General features: G+C 47.1%; 1 protein-coding gene across 2 annotated transcripts in view; it reads right to left on the reverse strand.

Annotated features, from left to right (window-relative positions):
* PRAG1 (PEAK1 related, kinase-activating pseudokinase 1) overlaps positions 1-18899 on the reverse strand; it is a 71005-nt gene that overhangs the window by 3374 nt on the left and 48732 nt on the right. For both annotated transcript variants that reach the window (XM_039221137.1, XM_039221126.1), the window contains exons 4-5: positions 17502-17659; positions 5499-6256 (exon numbers count right to left, since the gene is read on the reverse strand). In XM_039221137.1, coding sequence (XP_039077068.1) covers positions 5499-6256; positions 17502-17659 — 916 coding nt within the window. The remainder of the gene's footprint in view (positions 1-5498; positions 6257-17501; positions 17660-18899) is intronic.

Genomic DNA, 18899 nt, shown 5'->3' on the forward strand with positions numbered 1-18899 from the left:
TTGTTTAGATGGCGGCTCTACAAGCCTTCTCAGCATGAAACCTGAAATAAAAGAGTCCAGCCTCTGAGGAAACATTTACAACGAGAATTAGTGGGTGAAGGGAGGCAGCACATTAGTAATCTCTGTATTACAGAGGTAAAACAGAAGTCAAACGCAAGTGCATTTTCTCCTGGACATTGCTTCCTAATCCACTAACAGAAATGATTCGGGAACACATATCTAAAGGGCATTGCTGCGGACCCCTCATTGTAGCCCATCCAACTGTATTTGGTTTTTAAATGGCCGTCTTCTAAAACACTATTAAACGAAAGGGAATTTGCAGTCCTCAAAATGTAGTCTTGCATATAGATTGCAGCCACTGTGTATGGACCTGTCTGCTGAGCCCTCTGTGGCAATATGGGCCACGCATGGCTGAGGTCGGGGTCACTCCTGTCCCCTGAGAGCTTCTCAGCCACGACACACACCTACGAACTCTTGCACGTGTGAGGCACTGTGCCTACTAAGCATTTTTCACACAGTCTCATTAAGTCTCAGACAACCCGATGAGAAAGGGTGAGGTAGATGCTTCTACAGAAGAGGAAACAGAGGCTTCGAGGGGTTAAATTATTTGCCCAAGATTGTACAAGGGAGAAGTTTCCAGGAGTCAAAAGTATGGGCTTGGAAGTGAAAAAGACCTTGGCGTAAATTCGAATGCGGCAAACACTGGCAAGTTACAATCGATTCTTGTTATTTGCAGAACTTAGGGTCTATTAAGTAGCCACAGACACGGAATGAGTGAATACGGAGCCACTGCTCTAGGGGAAATAAAGGGCGAAGTTCTTGCAAGCGTCTGTTCATAACAGCTTTTACCAACTGGCCAACATACCACTTTACTTTGTGTGTGTTTCTGTTTAAAGACGCTTTATTAGTGGATACTGTTGATTCATGAACACAGAACTCCCGCAGACGGCACTGTAACGCATGCCTAAACGAAGCTCACCTGACACTCTCCCAAAGGCACATCTTGCCCTCACGACCACTAGACAGGGCTTTAGCGCTCAGCTCAGCTTGGTCATTTTCAACAGTGGAGTCATCAACACAAAGCACAAATATGTGAAGAACGAGACAATGAAGAGACACCTGTTTACAGGTGAGAGCCGAAACAAGAAGCTGGAGCCTTGTCTCATTCCAACCTTGGCTGGGAATTTGCATGTTGGGTGACTCAGATTTCCCCCTCATGTGTGCATTCCAGGGGCCACAAAAGGGCCACAGATTATGATTTGAGGTTACAGATAAATTTTAGCAGGTGCATTCAGAAATACGGAATCCACAAATAAGGAGGATCAACCTTACTTATCTCAGTCTGTTTTCTCCTCTGCAGTCCGGGCAGTGATAGGTCCTTTCTCCCAGGGCCACTGTGAGCAGCCGGTGGCAGGACCCAGGTGTGGCTCTCAGCAGTGACCAGCCCACGGTGAGCACTTGCTAGAGGAGGTTGCTATGGTTACCGCTCTGCAGGTCTGGCTGTGGCCATGTGGTGAGGCCATCCAGAGCTGGCTTGTGGGTTATCTTACAAACCCGGGGGCTGCAGCTGTCCAGGGCCTGGGACGTGTTTCCAAGGATCCCTTTTCTCTAGGGCATCAAAGGCCTGGGCCCAGCAAACACCACTGACAGTTTGCACAGAGATGTAAATGAAGGAGCAGAATACATGGGGGCTGGGCTGGATGCATTTTAAAATTGGGAGCTAGTTATCTGTCAGGATGCCCCAGCTTTCCCCCTGCCCCGTATCTGAAAGTCAGCACAGTGAAAAGGGGGGGGGGACCCCCGGGCGAGTGCCCCCGTGATCGTTTCATGGTGCCAGATGGCAGGTGTGGGTAGAGGAAGGGGAGGAGACAGGGAGGCTTCTTCTCCACCCTCACCCCCTTCATTTCATTTTCAGGGAGTCTGAGCTTTGGTTTCGGTGCAAGACCTCACAAACCTTTGGTTCGGCTCAAATTTCAAACGTTTTGCTGAGCCAAGTCTCACTTTCAGCTTGGGAGCCATAGCCTCCTTCGTGGTTTAAAAATCTGGGCTAAGTCACGTTCTTTAAATAAAGATGGCCCAGCTGGCTTAACACAAGTCCCTAATTACTGAACTGGAGTCCTAGTTGACCGAGGAATAAAGCAGCTTCTAAAACTCACACACAGCTGATAATTTTTCCCCCCTGGCCGCATAGTCACGGAGCAGGGCTACAAGAGTTCGCTTTAATCTCCTGGCTGCTGCAGGGCGCCGAGCCCATAAACGAAGGGCCTGGCATTTAGTGGGAGCAGGTGCGAGCCTGGTTTGGTTAATGGGGACTTGCGAGCAAGGCTCGTGCTTACCAGGCACAGATGACAACGAGCTCAGTGACGGAGCGAGTGGCGGCGCGGGCGGGGAGACCGCTCCGGCCAGAAGATTCCAGATGACCGTATTCCGTCTAGACTGCAGCGCTAATGAGGGACAACAGCTGCACGCGGGAAATGGTGTTCCGAGAGCCCCCGCCCGTTACCAGGCCAGGCACACTCGCGAATTGATACTGTTGTTCCTCAGACTCTGAACACTGGATGCTCTCCTCCAGATTTCCTTTTCATACATTATAGAGACAGTCCTTGGGCTTCCGTGTCTCTGGCAGAGTCATATAGGACCGGGGACTCTCTTCCTTAGGGGGCCGGGGCCTAACATCTCACTTCCTTATGGCTTACGTTTCTAATGGAATGAGGAGCGACACTTGTTTTTAACCTCCTCCTTGGGGAACTGGATTTTCTGCATTGTTCTTCAGAGAATGCAGCTAATTCTGCATTGTTCTAGGAGGTCCTAGATCCAAGCTACACATAACAATCACTTAAAAATATAAAAGCCAGGGGTGCCTGGGTGGCTCAGTCAGTTAGGCATCCGACTCCTGGTTTCGGCTCTGGTTGTGATCTCACTGTTCATGAGTTCGAGCCCCACATCGAGCTTGCGCTGACAGTGCACAGCCTGCTTGGGATTCACTCTCTGCCCCTTCCCTGCTCTCTCTCTGGTGTGCTCTGTCACTCTCTCTCTCAAAATAAATAAATAAACGTTAACAAATATATATAAACCCCAGAAACCCTTTACCCCGAGGTTCTGATCAGTGGCCCACGAACTCCTTAGGTCTCGCAGCAGGATCACGTGATTTACTGTCTACCCTGAGGCAGGAGGGTGCAAGTACTTCTACCAGGTTCTCCCTTCCTCAAAATGGAGAGGCGCCAAAAGAGCCCAGTTCCAGTCCCAGGAGCTGGGTGACCGTGGTGATGCCCTTGACCCCAGGGAGGGGAAGAGAAGGGTAATTCACAGATGACCTCCTCAGGTTCCCTGGGGCTAGCAAAAACGAGGACCCTCCTCTGTAGACACCTCCATCCCTCAGCCTTTGAGGAGCCCACATTTCCATCCCTTTCATTGGTTGGGTCTAGACCCCTGGATCTGGGCCGACAGGGACGGCCATGTTCTCCTGTTCGGCTGGCTGGAGAGTCCTCTCCCTTTCCCTCTACCGGAGGGAGGGATATAGCACCACCCTAACAGGAAGGGGAACACTGGATTATTTCCTTTTTGCTTTTTGCTGTGCTTGGGGAGTAGCAGAGCAGGATCACTTACCAAGAAACTGGTGCTGGGTTTAGACAGAAAGAGACAATGAAGGTCAAGAAATCCACAGACTCTCAATACAGGATGTTTGCATTTTCTTCCATCCGGTGCCTGCCATCTTAGCCACACACCCCCTAGTCTTTTGGGACCTTGATTTCTGGATTATCAGTTGTTTTCTTATAGCCATATTGGCCTCCTCGCCCCCAGTTTTTCCATAGAAAGGCAGCAAATAATTATATATGGCCCCCTGAACCTATAAATCTGGGGTTACTAATCTATTTTTTATGGTAGTATCACGAAGTTCTTAAAAGAAAAATATCTCAAGGTAAAAGTCACTGCCATTTTCCTTGGCTAATTATCATAATATTTATAAATTTTTTTAACATTTATTTTTGACAGACTGAGAGAGACAGAGCGTGAGCAGGGGAGGGGCAGAGAGAAAAGGAGACACAGAATCTGAAGCAGGCTCCAAAGGCTCGAAACCACAAACCATGAGATCATGACCTGAGCCGAAGTTGGACGCTTAACTGACTGAGCCACCCAGGCGCCCCTAATTATCATAATATTTTTAAAAACTCCACTAGTAAGCAGGAAGCCACCCTACCTCCCCAGGCCATTTCATGTTAGTTCAGTCTTTGCATTTGTTTTTATTTTCTGACTGGAAATAAAAGAAGATCTTGGGACAGGTGATGGCAGGAAAAAGACCTCACTACCCGCAAAAGCTCGCATTTACAGAAGAGTGACAGCACTGCCAGGTATTCAGGGGACACCGAAGAGAGATGAGAAAAAGGGCCACATAGACGGAACAGAACGTGTGGCAGAGACCAGAGAGACCAGATGGGTGCAGGTGGCTGGACTGGCTTGCAGAGAACTGCAGCTTGAGAGAGAGGCGGGGGAGTGGGGGGGGGGGGGTTGGTAGCAACAGCCCTGAGCTGGTGGCAAAAATTAAGTAGCTGTTACTTGGGCCCGTCACTTAACTCCTCTGAACTCCATTTTCCTTTTGGACAGGATGGTAGCAGAGGTGTTGCAGACAACACGGGGCAGCATTCAAATCCGTCGCAGCCGCCAGCCAGCCGTGGGCAGCTACATCCTTCTGCGTGTCAGATCCCCCATCTGTAAAACCCATCTGCCCCGTAAGGATGTGAGGTCATGGAGTTAACGCACCCGAGAGTCTTGTTGCACAGTGAATGCTTCATCGATGCAATTACTCTTCTGCTCAAGATCATGCCTGGGCCCACCTCTCTCTCCAGCTCTAACATTTGAAGAACAGTGTCTTCATTGTCCATCGCCCTGACTGGATGATAAGCTCTATAGGAACCTTATGTTCACCTCTGTGTACTCAGACCTTTATAAAGCACCTGGCCTATCGTAAGTAACTGGCACTCGGTAAAATCTGCTGAATAAATGAATGAAACGCCTGCTGCATTAAAAGACAATTTGTTTCCCTAATCCAATAGATCACATAGGTTCATTCCCCAAAGCACAGAACGCGTCTTACATTCACTTACATTACACTACAAATCTCCCTGCACTGTGTCCTGGGCCGGGCTCACGGTGACGTCAGTGAGCACCAGTGCTAACAGGAAGCTCAGGCATCAAGCCTGCGCCTGAAGCCCGGACAGGTCAAAGGACTTGCTCCAGCGGCAGTCCTGCCACAGCCAGGACCAGCTGGCTGCAGGGCAGAATAGGAGGAGGGGGCAGGGCGGCACCTACTTTCACAGCAGGGCGCAGGGCGGTACCTGCTTTCACAGCAGGGCGCAGGGCGGTACCTGCTTTCACAGCAGGGGGCGGGGCAGCACCTGCTTTCACTTCAGGGGGCGGGGCAGCACCTACTTTCACAGCGGAGTGGGGGGTGGGGAGGGGGGGGTACCTGCTTTCACAGCAGGGGGCGGGGTGGTACCTACTTTCACCGCGTAGGTGCTGCCGGGGTCCTCGGAGCAGGTGGCGCAGTAATAGATGGCGTCCCCAGAGTCACAACAGGGCCTGTTACAGGTCAGTTTGAAGAGTGACCAGTTATTCTCATTGAAGTGCAGCTCCTTCTTCTGGCCACCCATGAACAGGTCCTCACACTTGGCCGCGAGGCGGACCAGGGACTGGGCATAGAGCCCCCCCAGCTTGGCGTAGGTGCCCTCCTTGCTGCTGATGCTGCCCAGGAGGCTGTGGAGCTGCAGCTGGGTGCTGCCGGTGGAGGCCTGGCTGGACACGCTCAGCTGGGAGGCTGACGCCGAGGGGACCCCTTTGCACTGGAGGCTGGGGCTCCCGCAGCTGCTCTGGCCGCCCGCCAGCCCTGGTGCCGGCAGCCAGTGGCCATTGCCTTTCAAAGTTTTCTCCAGGGGCTCAGAGGAGGAGAAGATAGGATGATGGCGGCTCCCGGGGCTCGAGGAGTAGCTGAAGTGGGACTCTTCGTGGGCACAGACGTTGGTTTCCGAGTGGCTGAGGTTCAGCTTGGGACTTGCGGTTCTTGGCTTGGGGGAGCCTTGGGTCCAGAAGAAGCCATCAGGCGAAGAGGCCGCCCGGCTCACTAACTTCTTCTGGGGGAGCGGTGGGGGCTGTAGGGGGCTGCTGGGGGACACATCCTCTGGGCAGCCCGAAGGGAATGGAACAGGAGCGAAGAGTTTCTTCCCGCTGCTGGTGGGCGAATGCGCTGGCTCAGACGAAGGGCCTGAAATTGAGAAACAGCAACAATCAGGCTAAGAGGCCTATGCCACTCAGCTCCAGGGCCCTGTGGTCGAAGAAATTTATTTTATTTTATTTGTTATCTATTTCTAAGAGACAACATATGCACAATGAACACAATTCAAAATGCAAAAGAGGTCTATCGTGCCACCGACCTCTGCCTCCTACCCTGTCCCTTAGTACCCAGTCCCCTTCATCAGAGAAACCCACTGCTGTCAATCTCCAGGGATCCTTCTAGAGTTGTGCCAAGCAACCCAGACAAATGCACGTGCACACATTTATGCAAGGGAGATATTTTACATCAGATGTGCAGATCTATCTAATTCTTTTTAAGAGCCATCTCATCATCTATCATCATGTGTAAGTATAAGGATTTATTTAACCAGTCCCCTCTTGATGGACACTTAGGTTGTTTCCAATGCTTTGCAAACAATGCCTGTAAACAGCAACAACAAACTTGAACATGTGTTTTGGATGGATTTTTTAAAAAGTCAGGTTTATAAAGGGTACAATTTACCTAAAGTAAATATCCCCCCTTTCAGTGTGTACTTCTATGCTGCTCCGGAATGGTTAACGATTTTCTAAGTCCACCCGGAGTTGCTCCCTGCTTTCCCAACCAAGGGAAGGCAGAATGGATGCCCCCAAGGAACAAGCACTGGCACCAACACAGGGTGTCCTTACTTGGGCTACCCCCTAGGGAGTGGGCTCCCTCTTTTGAACAAGGTGAATGACCACGTCATCAGGGCTCACCTTGCCCATTGATATCCAGACCCCAGTCTCACTGAGTGAGCACAGGGGCCTTCTGTCCAGTACAACCCCAAACGCAGAGCTCACAGCGCGACAAAGTTGACGCACACAGCAAGTTGAACTCAGGAGCTGGGAAGCAACAGGCTCGTGCAGAGAGAAGCCTGTGCAGCACAGCAAGGCCGTCGAGCCCCACACCCACACCTTCCCTGGCTCTGCTTATCGCTCTCACCGGACCCGGGAGAAAGCACAATGCTTCTCACACTCCCACATCTGCAGGAGGCAAGCACGCTTGCTTCTCAGTGGTTTACCAAGATCGCAGTTAAGTTTTCTTTCCCACCTCACCCCTGCGCTGCTAATGACAGGCGGGGCGCCTGCTAGCAAGGCTGAATGAGGGATTTATACCCTTCCAGGCCAGGTTGATTATAAACCAAGCAGCAGTGGCACAGTCAGGCCAGGCAACATTACACACCCGTGTATTTTCCCCTCGCGGTCTGAATGGGGGCTGGTGACCCTGATAGCAGCAGGTTCTAGAACCCTGGGGTCTATGGGTGCCCCACCCCACTCTCCCCAGGAGGCTTTTCTGCTCCTAAGAGTACAGTCAGCAGTGGGGGAAGATGAAGGCTAGGGCTGCACAGTCACTTCCTCTCCATCCTCCCTCTAGCAGAGGCTGAGAGAGTCGGGGAGCACCGCTCACTAGCTGCTGGGCTGGAAAACGGGAGGACCGAGACCCCTTATATATGGGGCTCTCGAAGGACACTAAGCCTCAGTCACCAAGTACCCAGGGGATGAGCAAGAGGGTGACTGAGTGGAAACAGGTCCATTTCCAGATCTTTCTGCATTCTGGATGGCAGAAGCTTGCTACCATCCAACTGATTTCTCATTTGTTATCAACACACAGAGGATGGAGGATAAGGGGGGGTAGGCAGGGGAGTGTGATCAGAGTCTCCGGTCAATGCTTCTTTTTTTTTTTTAACGTTTATTTATTTAGTGTGTGTGTGTGTGTGTGTGTGTGTGTGAGAGAGAGAGAGAGAGAGAGAGAGAGAGAGAGAGAGACAGAGAAAGAGAGAGAGAGAGAGAGAGCATGCGTAAAGGAGGGACAGGGAGAAAGAGAGAGAATCCCAAGGAGGCTCCTCGCTGTCAGCACAGAGCCGTATCTGGGTCTCGAACTCATTAAACGTTAAGATCATGACCTGAGCCGAAACCAAGAGTTGGATGTTCAGCTGACTGAGCCACCCAGGCGCCATTCTAGTTAATGCTTTAAGCAGTCCCTCCGGTGACAGGGACAGCCTGCCTACTGTAGCCTACTGCCTACAGTCCTCAGTCCCCAGGTGGTTTCTGACAAATCAGTTTCTTGGCTAGATGCCTCTTTAAGTCTTTCGCTTACTTCTCCGCTCTTAATGGTTTGCCTTCCTTGCCTTCCCCATATGGCTCTTCGTGACGCCTCTAGCATGTCCTTTCCTGCCTCTACCTGTGACCTGTGGGTAGACAGCGGGATGAACCCCTAACTAGCTGTTGCGCTCACCGGGCTGAGTCATTTAAAAACTAACCAGATAGTATCACGGTGAAGGTCCCTTCCAGCATGAATAGTCTATAGTTTTGGCTACTCTCTCCAGTTGCAACCTCTTCCAGCATGCGTTTTGTCTCAGAGCTGCCCCTGAAATACAATACCTCTTGGCAGATGGCTCTCCTGCTTCTCTCCCTCTAGCTCCCTCAACTGCCCCTGGTCAACTTTCCAATCCGTAAGGGTAACAGGAATATTAAAAACAAACAAACAAACAAAACCAAATCTGTAACACTTCTTATTCCCCAGATTAGCAAAGGGAATCAGGAGATTCTGCTTTCACACCAGAAATAACCTGTGTTTTCAGGCAGTTGGAAGGAAGTGATTTTCTCCTTTATCTAATCGCCATTCTTTTGCTTTCCTGTGGGAACTGAATGAGTCAGCGGCTTCGATCAGATCTATAGGTAAATCTGGCAAGGAGTTCTGGGTATTAGGCGGAGCGTGGTTTCTTTTTCTTTATTCTTAGCTGCTGTGTGCCGGTCACCCGACAATCACTGCACAAAGCCTGGGCTGTCCCCACCCCCCGTCCCCAGCAGGGAAAGGCTATAGTTACCCAAACCTCATCCAGGGAAGTGAGGCTCACCTCAAATGTTCACTTTACCCATATAATTGGATATTACATACACATATTGTAATTCTGAGGTAAAGAAAAAACAAAACAAAACAAAAAAGCCTAGTTCTGTAACAGACACACCTCCTTCTGACCTGGAGGCATCGTTCTTAACTTAGTTTCTTAAAATCTATCTCCCGATTTGGAGCCACAGCTGGTGTGAAGACCACACTTCACTCTGATAGCCTCTGGGCACCTCAGGACCACAAAACAGGTCAGCCCGTAATATTCTTAGGGCTACTTGGAAAGAGATGTCAACGTGTGGCCCTTGTCAATGAAACTGTGATTTCTCCACCATGAGACAAGCAGTACCTACTTTCTATGGGACCAGGGGGCACCCCTAAAGCCCCACACTGATTCTGCCATTTTCTTTACTCGTACATGGGGTGCCTCCTCTGAAACATGGCTGGAGGTAATGCAGTAGCTAGATTCTCACTACAGCTGACCCTTGAACATGGGCCCAGAATGCGTGGGTTTGCTGATAGGTGGCTTTTGTATTTTGGTTATTTTTTTGTTGTTGTTTGATAAATACAGTACTGTAAATGTTACTTTCTCTTCCTTATGATTTTCTTTTCTCTAGCTTACCTTGTAAGAACGCAGTATATAATACATTCAGTGTACAACATCAGCCTATGTTATCAGGCTTCTGGTCAACAGTAGGCTATCAGTAGTTATGTGTCTAATAGTAATGGAGCCGTGGACTGTTGACTGTGCAGAGAGGGTTGGTGACCCAAGCCCTGTGTTTTTCCCAGGGTCAACTGTATTTATGGCGGCCACCACTCTCTGCGTTTAGAAGAGTAGGAAAGAATAGGGAGCAAATATGCCTTGACACCTAAAATAGTTACAAAATCCACAGGCAAACCACTGGTTCAGAAAAAATGTGCCAAAAGAAAATGCTGAAAAACTTTGGCCAACAGCCCATATTCTCAGGACTTAGATTCAACAACAGTGAGAAGAATTCAAATATATCCTGGTTTTACGCTGGTGTTACATCACCCTGTTTCCAAATTCTGGCTTACAATTAAGAGTGTAAAAAGGAGTGAGAATGGAAAATACTTTTCTGGCAAGTTTCCCTCCATCGTAGTTACATCATTGGTAGGTTTTTAAATGACTTTTCATGCTAACTGGGCCACAGAGCTCCAAACCCCAGTTCCTAAGTTTTTCTTCCAATTGCCATTTCTGCATATAAAGCCAGGAGCCCATCAGAGCACAGAACACCTCTACCTCTCTTCGGTGTGTTGTTTCAGAGAAGAGAAAGTGTTTCTGGTGGGGAAACTCCACATCGCATATGGTGCACTGGGTGGGATCTTAAAAAGACCGAGGAGCTGGGGCGCCTGGGTGGCTCAGTTGGGTACGTGTCCAACTTCAGCTCAGGTCATGATTTTGTGGTTCGTGGGTTTGAGCCCCACATAGGGCTCTGTGCTGACAGCCAGCTCAGAGCCTGGAGACTGTTTCAGATTCTGTGTCTCCCTCTCTCTCTCTGACCCTCCCCTGCTCATGTTGTCTCTCTCTCTCTCTCAGAAATAAATAAAACATTAAAAGAAATTTTTTTTAAAAAAGACCGAGGAGAAAGTATACTAGTTGGTGCCATTATATTTAGAAAGCAGAGAAGAAATCAGGATTTCAGTGGTCGGGATAAACAGCTGAAAGCCCTGGCAGAAATGCAGGCCAGAAGTTCAAATTTGGCACTGTGACGTTTTCTTTATTATAGAGTCCTCTCTTCTTGCTGGCTTTTAATAGGCACTTTCATTGTTCTCCACGGCCAAAATGAGAGGTAAGCTTGTGCAGGAAGTGGTCAGTCCAGTTTTGAGCCGTGTGAATGAGACTGTTTGGCTCCCTGAGTGCACAGCTCTGCCTCCTGACAGCAGCTGGCCAGAGCAAATGTGGAGGCCAAGGGCAGAGTCACGGCAAGGGGAGTACCCAACCAAGCTCCAAATTCTTAGCTTTGGCATCTGGCTATTCTCTCACTTCGGGTAAGGTAATGCAAATTGAATTTTCTTTTGTCTGAAAAACGTGGAGTGTTCTACAGATCATTTTTTTAAATGAGGATATAGATTATAAGGCTGGAAATGGCTGTATAGATTTATCTATTCCATCAGCCAATACTTCCTGAGCACCTACTAAAGGCAAGGCATAGGGAACAAAGAGGATGAAAAAAACCCTCTCCTACAGCCCGTGGCCTTGTCCAAAGAAAGCCATCTATGTGGGCGCCTTGCCATTGGCCCACAGGAAGTGGCACCCATGTGGGTTTCTGCCAAAATCCCTCTTCTCACCGCAGGAGACATGTGGTGAAGGGGATGTCCTAGCCTCGCATGTAGCTTTTTCCTCCAGAGAAGAACTGTGCAAACTCTTATTTGGTCACACCATCAGAAAGGTGCAACTCTAAATGTTTAAAAAAAAAAAAAAAAAGAAAGAAAGAAAAAAAGAAAAAGGCAGCAAAGCATTCCTTCAGAAGGAGCCCTGGCTTCCTCCAGAAGGTAAACGTGGCCTGAAAATGGAGGCACATTCTGAACATTTCACAACTGGAAGGAAAATGTGGCATTCGTGATGAGTCTCTCCAGATCCCTTACTCATCCTGAGAAACAATAATCAAGATGTGAATGTGATTTACATGCCAAAGTGCAGCACTGTCTCAGTTTGGAAAACAGGCTCATGGAGAGAGAACATTCTGAGCCAACAGCCCAAGCATGGCTCCTGAACCTTGCCTTGCCGTCTCCTGTGAGAACACAGTCATTTGAGGTTGTCTTCCAAATTAACAGTAAAATTAAGTCAACTCAAAGCGCCTTCACATGCTGTTGATGGAAGCGTAACTTGACATTTTACAGGATAATTTGGGAACATCTATTTAAAATGCATATATGTTTTGACTTATCAATTCCACTTCTTTTTTTAAAAGCTTATTTATTTTGTGTGTGAGAGAGAGTACACGTGTACATGCATGCGCGTGCAAGCAGGGGAGGGGCGGAGAGACAGGGAGAGAGAGAATCCCAAGGAGGGTTTCCACTTAGCGCTAAATCCAATGCGGGACTCAATCCCATGACCCTGAGATCATGACCTGAACTGAAATCAAGAGTCAAACCCTTAACCAACTGAGCCACCCAGATGCCCCTAAATTCTACTTCTTCTAGGAATTTTTCTTGCAGATATGTTCACCAAATTATCTCAAAGTATACCACAGGATCTCACTGGGGACTGGTAATGAAAATCACCTACACATGCATTGTTAAGAGAGGGGTTTAACCAATTCACACAACGACAAAATATGCAGCATTAAAAGAAAAATGATATAAACTTAGAGGTTCTGATTGGAAAGGCTTCAAGATATATTAAGCATATCAATGTGTCACATTGAGGTTTATGATATTTCAAACATGGATAAAAATTTCTGAGAGGATACAGAAAAATATGCTCAAAACATGTCAAAGGTGGGGGCTGGGATAGGAGGTGTCTGGATGACTGACTTTTCCTGTCCTATCTTTCCCCTGCATGTGAATTTTTATCATAGACACATACTGACTTTAGTGAAGTAATAAATATATACTTAAAAATTCAGTTTAGGGCGCCTGGATGGCTCAGTCGGTTAAGTGCCTGACTCTTAATTTTGGCTCAGGTCATGATCTCGTGGATCAAGCCCCACGTCTGGCTTTGTACTGACATTGCAGAGCCTGCTTGGGATTCTCTCTCTCCCCGTCTCAGTCTCTCCTCTACTCGTTCTCTCTCAAAATAAATAAATAAACACTAACAATTTTTTAAAAAATTCCGTTTAAAAGAAATAGCTTAAACTAAGACAAATCTTCACTTTGGCGATATTGTACGGGCTCAGGCTGCAGACAATCTTAAAGACTGAGTATCTTTTCCTTTGGGATGGCTTCTTCATCCTTCACTAATAAATCTCTCAGAACAGAGCCCATTATTCAGTCTGTCTCCAGTGGGGTGGGGATGAGGAGGGTCTAACCGTGTTAGGGCAAAATACCAACTGTAATATATTAGGCCGAACCCACCAGTCTAGGATCAAGTGTTCTGGCAGCCCGTTTGATAGCCAGAACACACTATTTTCAGCCGGGGAGTTTTAGATGCCTTTTCAGGACTGCTTTTTTCTTCTTAGAGAGACTCAGCCTGAGCAGGGGAGCAAATGCTCAGTGAAGGTCAGGCTGTCACTCCTCCTGACTGATGTCTGATCTTTGTGGACTTACTATCTCTCCTCTTGACAGATCTGCCCACCCCTCCCCGCCCACCTCCCCGGCTTGATTTTTCCCCACAGCTCTCACTGCCATCTGACACCCCAGCTACTGTAGTCCTTTATCTCCCTCATTGTCCATCTCTCCCCACTGGAATGTGAGAGAAAGAACTGGACATGTGTGGTAACTGCTGTATGTTCAACATCGAAAGCTGTACCCAGCAGCACAAGCTCTGGATTTGACAAATGTCTATCAAATCAAGGACTGAATTAATGTATATATTTAGAAAATCCTCTTGGCATTATTACTAAGAAAAACAAGCTGACTACCGTCAAGATTATAGTAAAGCCTTGGTATACGAGCATAATTTGTTCAGGAAACATGCTTATTATCCAAAGCAATTGTATATCAAAGCGAATTTCAAGAACCATTAGCTCAGTTGTGATCAGGTGACATTTGGCATCACGCACTACTTGTATTGAAAGACATAGCTTGTCTATCAAGTTAAAATTTTTTAGAAATCTTTGCTTATCTGGCAGAACAGTTACTCGCAATCCAAGGTTTTCCTATCTTTCATTAACTTGGCTGTATCTCTGGTTTGCTAGTTATAAAAATACCAACACTGACCTGGCACATATCTTCATGTGAATTTATACCTATATTCGCTGTGTAGTTAGACCTCGTATCTATTGCTTGTGTCAATAGTCTCAATCCAAGAGAGTGCTTTCTAATCTCCCGTACTGTGAGGGCCTGGCCTCTGTGATGTCTGTGAAACTGTGGAACCAAATTTTAATGTTATCCTAAATCAAAAAGGAAAATGATCTTAATGTGCCATTAGGTTTGCCTATTTAAAAGAAAGCATTTAGGGGCATCTGGGTGGCTCAGTCAGTTAGGCGTCCAACTTCGGCTCAGGTCATGAGCTCATGGTTCATGAGTTCAAGCCCCACGTTGGGCTCTGTGCTGAGAGCTCAGAGCCTGGAGCCTGCTCTGGATCCTGTGTCTCCCTCTCTCTGCCCCTCCCCCACTCATGCTCTGTCTCTTTCTCTCAAAAAAAAAAACATTTAAGAACAATTTAAAAGGAAGCATTTAAAGTCTGAGAATCTTTCCTTTTTTCTTTCCTTCCTTCTTCCTTTTTCTGATGACCATTTGTGATGATCATTTAGCTGAGCACTTTACCTCCCATCTAGTTATTACAGATGACCTCTTGGCAGCATCCATAGATCTGTCCTGACACATGCAGTTTGTCCCTCCCAAACTGAGCATAAACCAAACAACTGCTCAGATGGATTTTTCCTGCCACTGAGTTGACTCACTGTTCAACTGAATTGCCCACATGGACAAAAGGGATAACAGATGTGCTTTGAGGAGTATGAGATCCCACAGACGCCTAAAGAGGTGAAATCAATCCTGATATATAAACATACAATTTAGATAAACTGGTTTCCAAAATGCAACAAAGTTATAGATTTCGACTATGTTTGCTTTTCCTAAAAAATTTATTATTATTTGTTTTTTGCCACAAAACCCAAATAGTAGAAAACGAACTTTAACCACTAACTCTGATAAGCTTCTGAGAAGTTTACATAAACTGTTAGGATACACTCTGGAATGACTTTGTCCTCAACTCACTTTGCTGCAGATATAAATAGTCTGCGAAATGCATCTTTTTCATCAGTGAATTCTTACTGACAAACCAGAGAGTCTAATGATATCTTTTGACTTCATATATAACATTAGAGAAGTAAACACTACATTCTGGTCTCCAGGAACGTCAGCTTGGATGAACTCTACCTCTCTTATTCAGATCCACTCTCTCAGCTGCAATACTAGATATCAAATAGTCACAAAAGTCATGATGGGTAAATATTTCGATATTATTTTTATGAGTTAAAAGAGAATAAGAACTCATGGGACTGAAAGATGATTATCCAAGAACAGACCTACAGCAAGCCACCTTGGTTAAGGATGAGAAGCGGACTGAGGGCTTCTTACATTTTATGACCAGCGGTTCTGAATAGTCTCCAGATCAATGTTTAATAGATGTTACAAAGGGAAGGTGGAGAAAGAAAGAGACAGAGAGACAGAGAGAAGATATAGCGAGAGAAAGAAAAGAGAGAGAAGAGAGCATGCTATTGGTCTCCTGCCAGTTTCACAGCATGGTCCCAGGTACAGAGCCATCAGCAAGGAGTAGCAGATAGAAATGGTTCACTCTAAGGACCCAGTCTGGTAACAAGGTATATACTTTTTGTTGATCTAGGAATCCAAACTTGAAGGGCATTTCCATTGCATAACTGGCTCATGATAAAAGAAGAACCATGAAAACATATTCATTCCGATTAGAAAATGCCCGAGTTAGGTGTCACCACTGTATTCCTAATCCCCAATGGCTCCATATTTCCCACTTCCACACCCTGGTTCTGAGGGCTCTGTACAACCCAGCCGCACCTTCACGCCAACCTCTCGTCCCTTTTCCCCTTGCCTGCTTTCACTGAGGTGTATCAGGTGGTCCCAACCTTGTCCCAGCGTGCACTGCTAACCCTGTACCTTCGCTCCTCCTTTATTATTTCCTTAACCTGCAAAGCCCTTTCCTCCCTCTCCCTCGTCTGTTCTAATCACACTTGAGACATGAGCTCAAGGGCCATCTTCTTTAAGAACCTTCCCTGAACACTTCCTCTGCCCTCATTGACTCCTTTCTCTTCTGGAAGCCCCGATAAGCCTCACGTTCTGGGAAGCCCAATCTCCTCACTTAGACCAGCCAGCTATGTGTCATGTGTTTTAGTCTTGCCTCCCTAGCTAGAGCTTCAGAGGCCTGAGAGCAAGCATCATGACTTGCTGGTTCTGCGAAGCCAAGTTAAGACCCCAGGCAGTTCGGTAGAATGCAAATCAACACACACTGGCTGGTGGTCAGTAGGGGGCTCCACGGTACCCTGCTTGCTCAGAATTCCCACAGTCCCCCAGAGAGCATGTCAGGGCCCAGGGTCCAAGGGTTCATGTGCCCTGCCCAGCCCTCGGTGGAGTAATCCACCTTGTAGAATTTTGGCACAATGGGATGGTAAAAGGGAAAGATGGAAGCCCAGGAAAATCTGTAGAAAAAGAAAAGCCTCTTTTGCTATGTCCCACCTAACTGAGATTAAGCAGTTTCCTGTTTTTAAGTCTGAGCTACCAGCAGTTTCCCATAAGAACACACCACAGGCTGACTTATAACACATGCTTCAGTGTTAGTGGTACTGCCTCTCAGGTGGGGAATTGATGGTGGTGGTGAATTCACGACGGAAATCTCAGCTCCAAAATTGCCTACTGGGAAGAAATGGTTCCACAGGAGCAAGAAAGGTCGTTGTGTGAGCACATGTCCAAACGTCATACGCTAAAGGGAGTTTAAGAGAAATGCAGCAGAGGTCATTCACACACACACACACACACACACACACACACACACACACACAAAGAGAATGTTGAAATGGCAAGAGATTTTACTATTTACCTGTCCCAACTACAGAAACACAAGACTTCCCTCTCAGGAATGTGCCCAATGGGGACATACCCACATTACGATGCCTTAGAACTTTATCCAGGGAGTGGGATGGATGGTAGACTAATGAAATCTCCATGTTTTAATACAACAAACATTTACGGAAGCACCTGCTGTGTCCAAGTAAGTGTCTGCACGTGTGTGTGCAATCATGCACATGAACGGGCAAATGAGCTGGGGGACGGGGGAGAAAGAGGGACACAGACAGAGAAACAGGGCGGGTGAAAACTTGTGGTTGGCATGTACCTAATCCCCTGAGAAGTAATCCCGAAGATGGAAATGGACAACAGACCTATATATCAATGGCTCATCACCCAAGGAATCAGGGGTCTTTCAATGTGCTTTCACTTTGAGCCTCCTCCACCTCATTCCACATGGATGCAATGTGTGTAAGTAGAAAGGGCAGCGTGGGACGCCCGGGGCGTCTTGTCCTGCATTCAAGAGAGAATGAGTGCCAACTGATCCTTGGTGGGGTCTACCTCGTGAGGAGAGGAGGACCGAGACAGTGGGTCTGGCTCAGCCAGTCCAAATCCTCGCAGCAAGGCGAGGGCTGGTCTTCCAGGCTTGGGGGGAGCTAAGCCTCCCCATCAAGGTCAAGTCCATTACCTCCATCGCTGCAGGTCCTGGAGTCCGAGGCCAGGCTGTCCGTGGAACCCGTGGTGAAGCTGACGTGGACACCCCTGCAGGGAGGGCTGAGGCTCTCTGCAGAGCCCTGGCTCGCTTTTTCCAAATCAGAGCTGCTCTTGTTCATCTTTAAAAGATGCCTGGAAAATGCAAGGATGCACAAGAGAAGCAATTAATTTGGTTTGGTTTCTATTCAAAAAACCAGGCTGATGGATCATGAACCTACTACGCTCCTGAAGCTTGATAATACCAGCAAGTTTTGAAAAAATGATTCCGGGGAGAGAGACCAGGGACCCTTTTGAAACTTTATGCACATGAATGGAAGGAGATTTCTCCAGTGTAGTTATGAGGAGTGGGTCTCTTGAAATTGAGACAAATACCAGAATCGTGATTTGGGAGGAACTGCCATCATTTTCTTGACCCCGTCTACCAAAATATTTATGTCAACTATCATACAGTGTATAACGTCTCTACAGAGAAAAAAAAAAAAGAACAGTATCACACGAGTCAGTGTCTGGAGATATCCTGATATTGGACAGTTTGCACAAGATCACAGTGCAAGTGAATTGCAAATTGGGATCAACAACGTGGGATTTCTTTCTGCCTGTACTCTCCTGACAGAGCTTCAAAGGGCCTAGGTTGTTCCTTGGAATTAAAGAAAACTTTATATCAATGTAATCAGACTTCTAGTGCAATCCTCAGAAACATGTTAACATAAGCCTTCTTCCTGAAGCACAGAATCTGCCCTCAGGCTTTCTATAAAATCTTTTCTTGCATCTCGAAAGACACCATTACCAACAAATCAGGGACAGGAACACCAAGTCCAAGAAAAAAATTACTTGCCTTGGAGAAAACAGTGCCATTATCAGAAAGAGTGGTGTACCTTATTGATTTCTCCTTCCCCCTTTTCCAAGGACTACATGAATATTCACTCTGACCTGACATTTTCACCACAAAGTGAGGCAGGCCACAATCAATTCGGCTCTTTCCCTGTAGGTGGTAACCCAGATTTGTCTGAACTGATATTTCCTGATGACATTCCTGTTCCCACTCCAGCAGATCTATATCTTGATATTTGCTGCGGGAAATATACAATGCAGTATTGATTTGGCATCAGAACTGCATTATTTCATGCACGTGATCTTACCGTCAAGAATTTATCGATTGTTCTTTGTGTTCAACATCGCCAGGCCCTGAATTAGTCTTCACAGTCACTGGGATCCCTTGCTTATTACCAGAAAAGTTTAGAGAAAATCTCTTAGCTACCATGAAAATACTCTCTAGGAACATGTCCTTCTCCTCAGCCCCAATTCTTAGAGCCACATTAAACAATATTTTAAAGCTGTCAAGTGTAGGTTTTTTTTTAATGTTTATTTTTGA

Source organism: Hyaena hyaena, unplaced genomic scaffold, assembly GCF_003009895.1.
Source record: "Hyaena hyaena isolate Hyena2069 unplaced genomic scaffold, ASM300989v1 scaffold_17, whole genome shotgun sequence".
NCBI classification, from domain to species: Eukaryota; Metazoa; Chordata; class Mammalia; order Carnivora; family Hyaenidae; genus Hyaena; species Hyaena hyaena.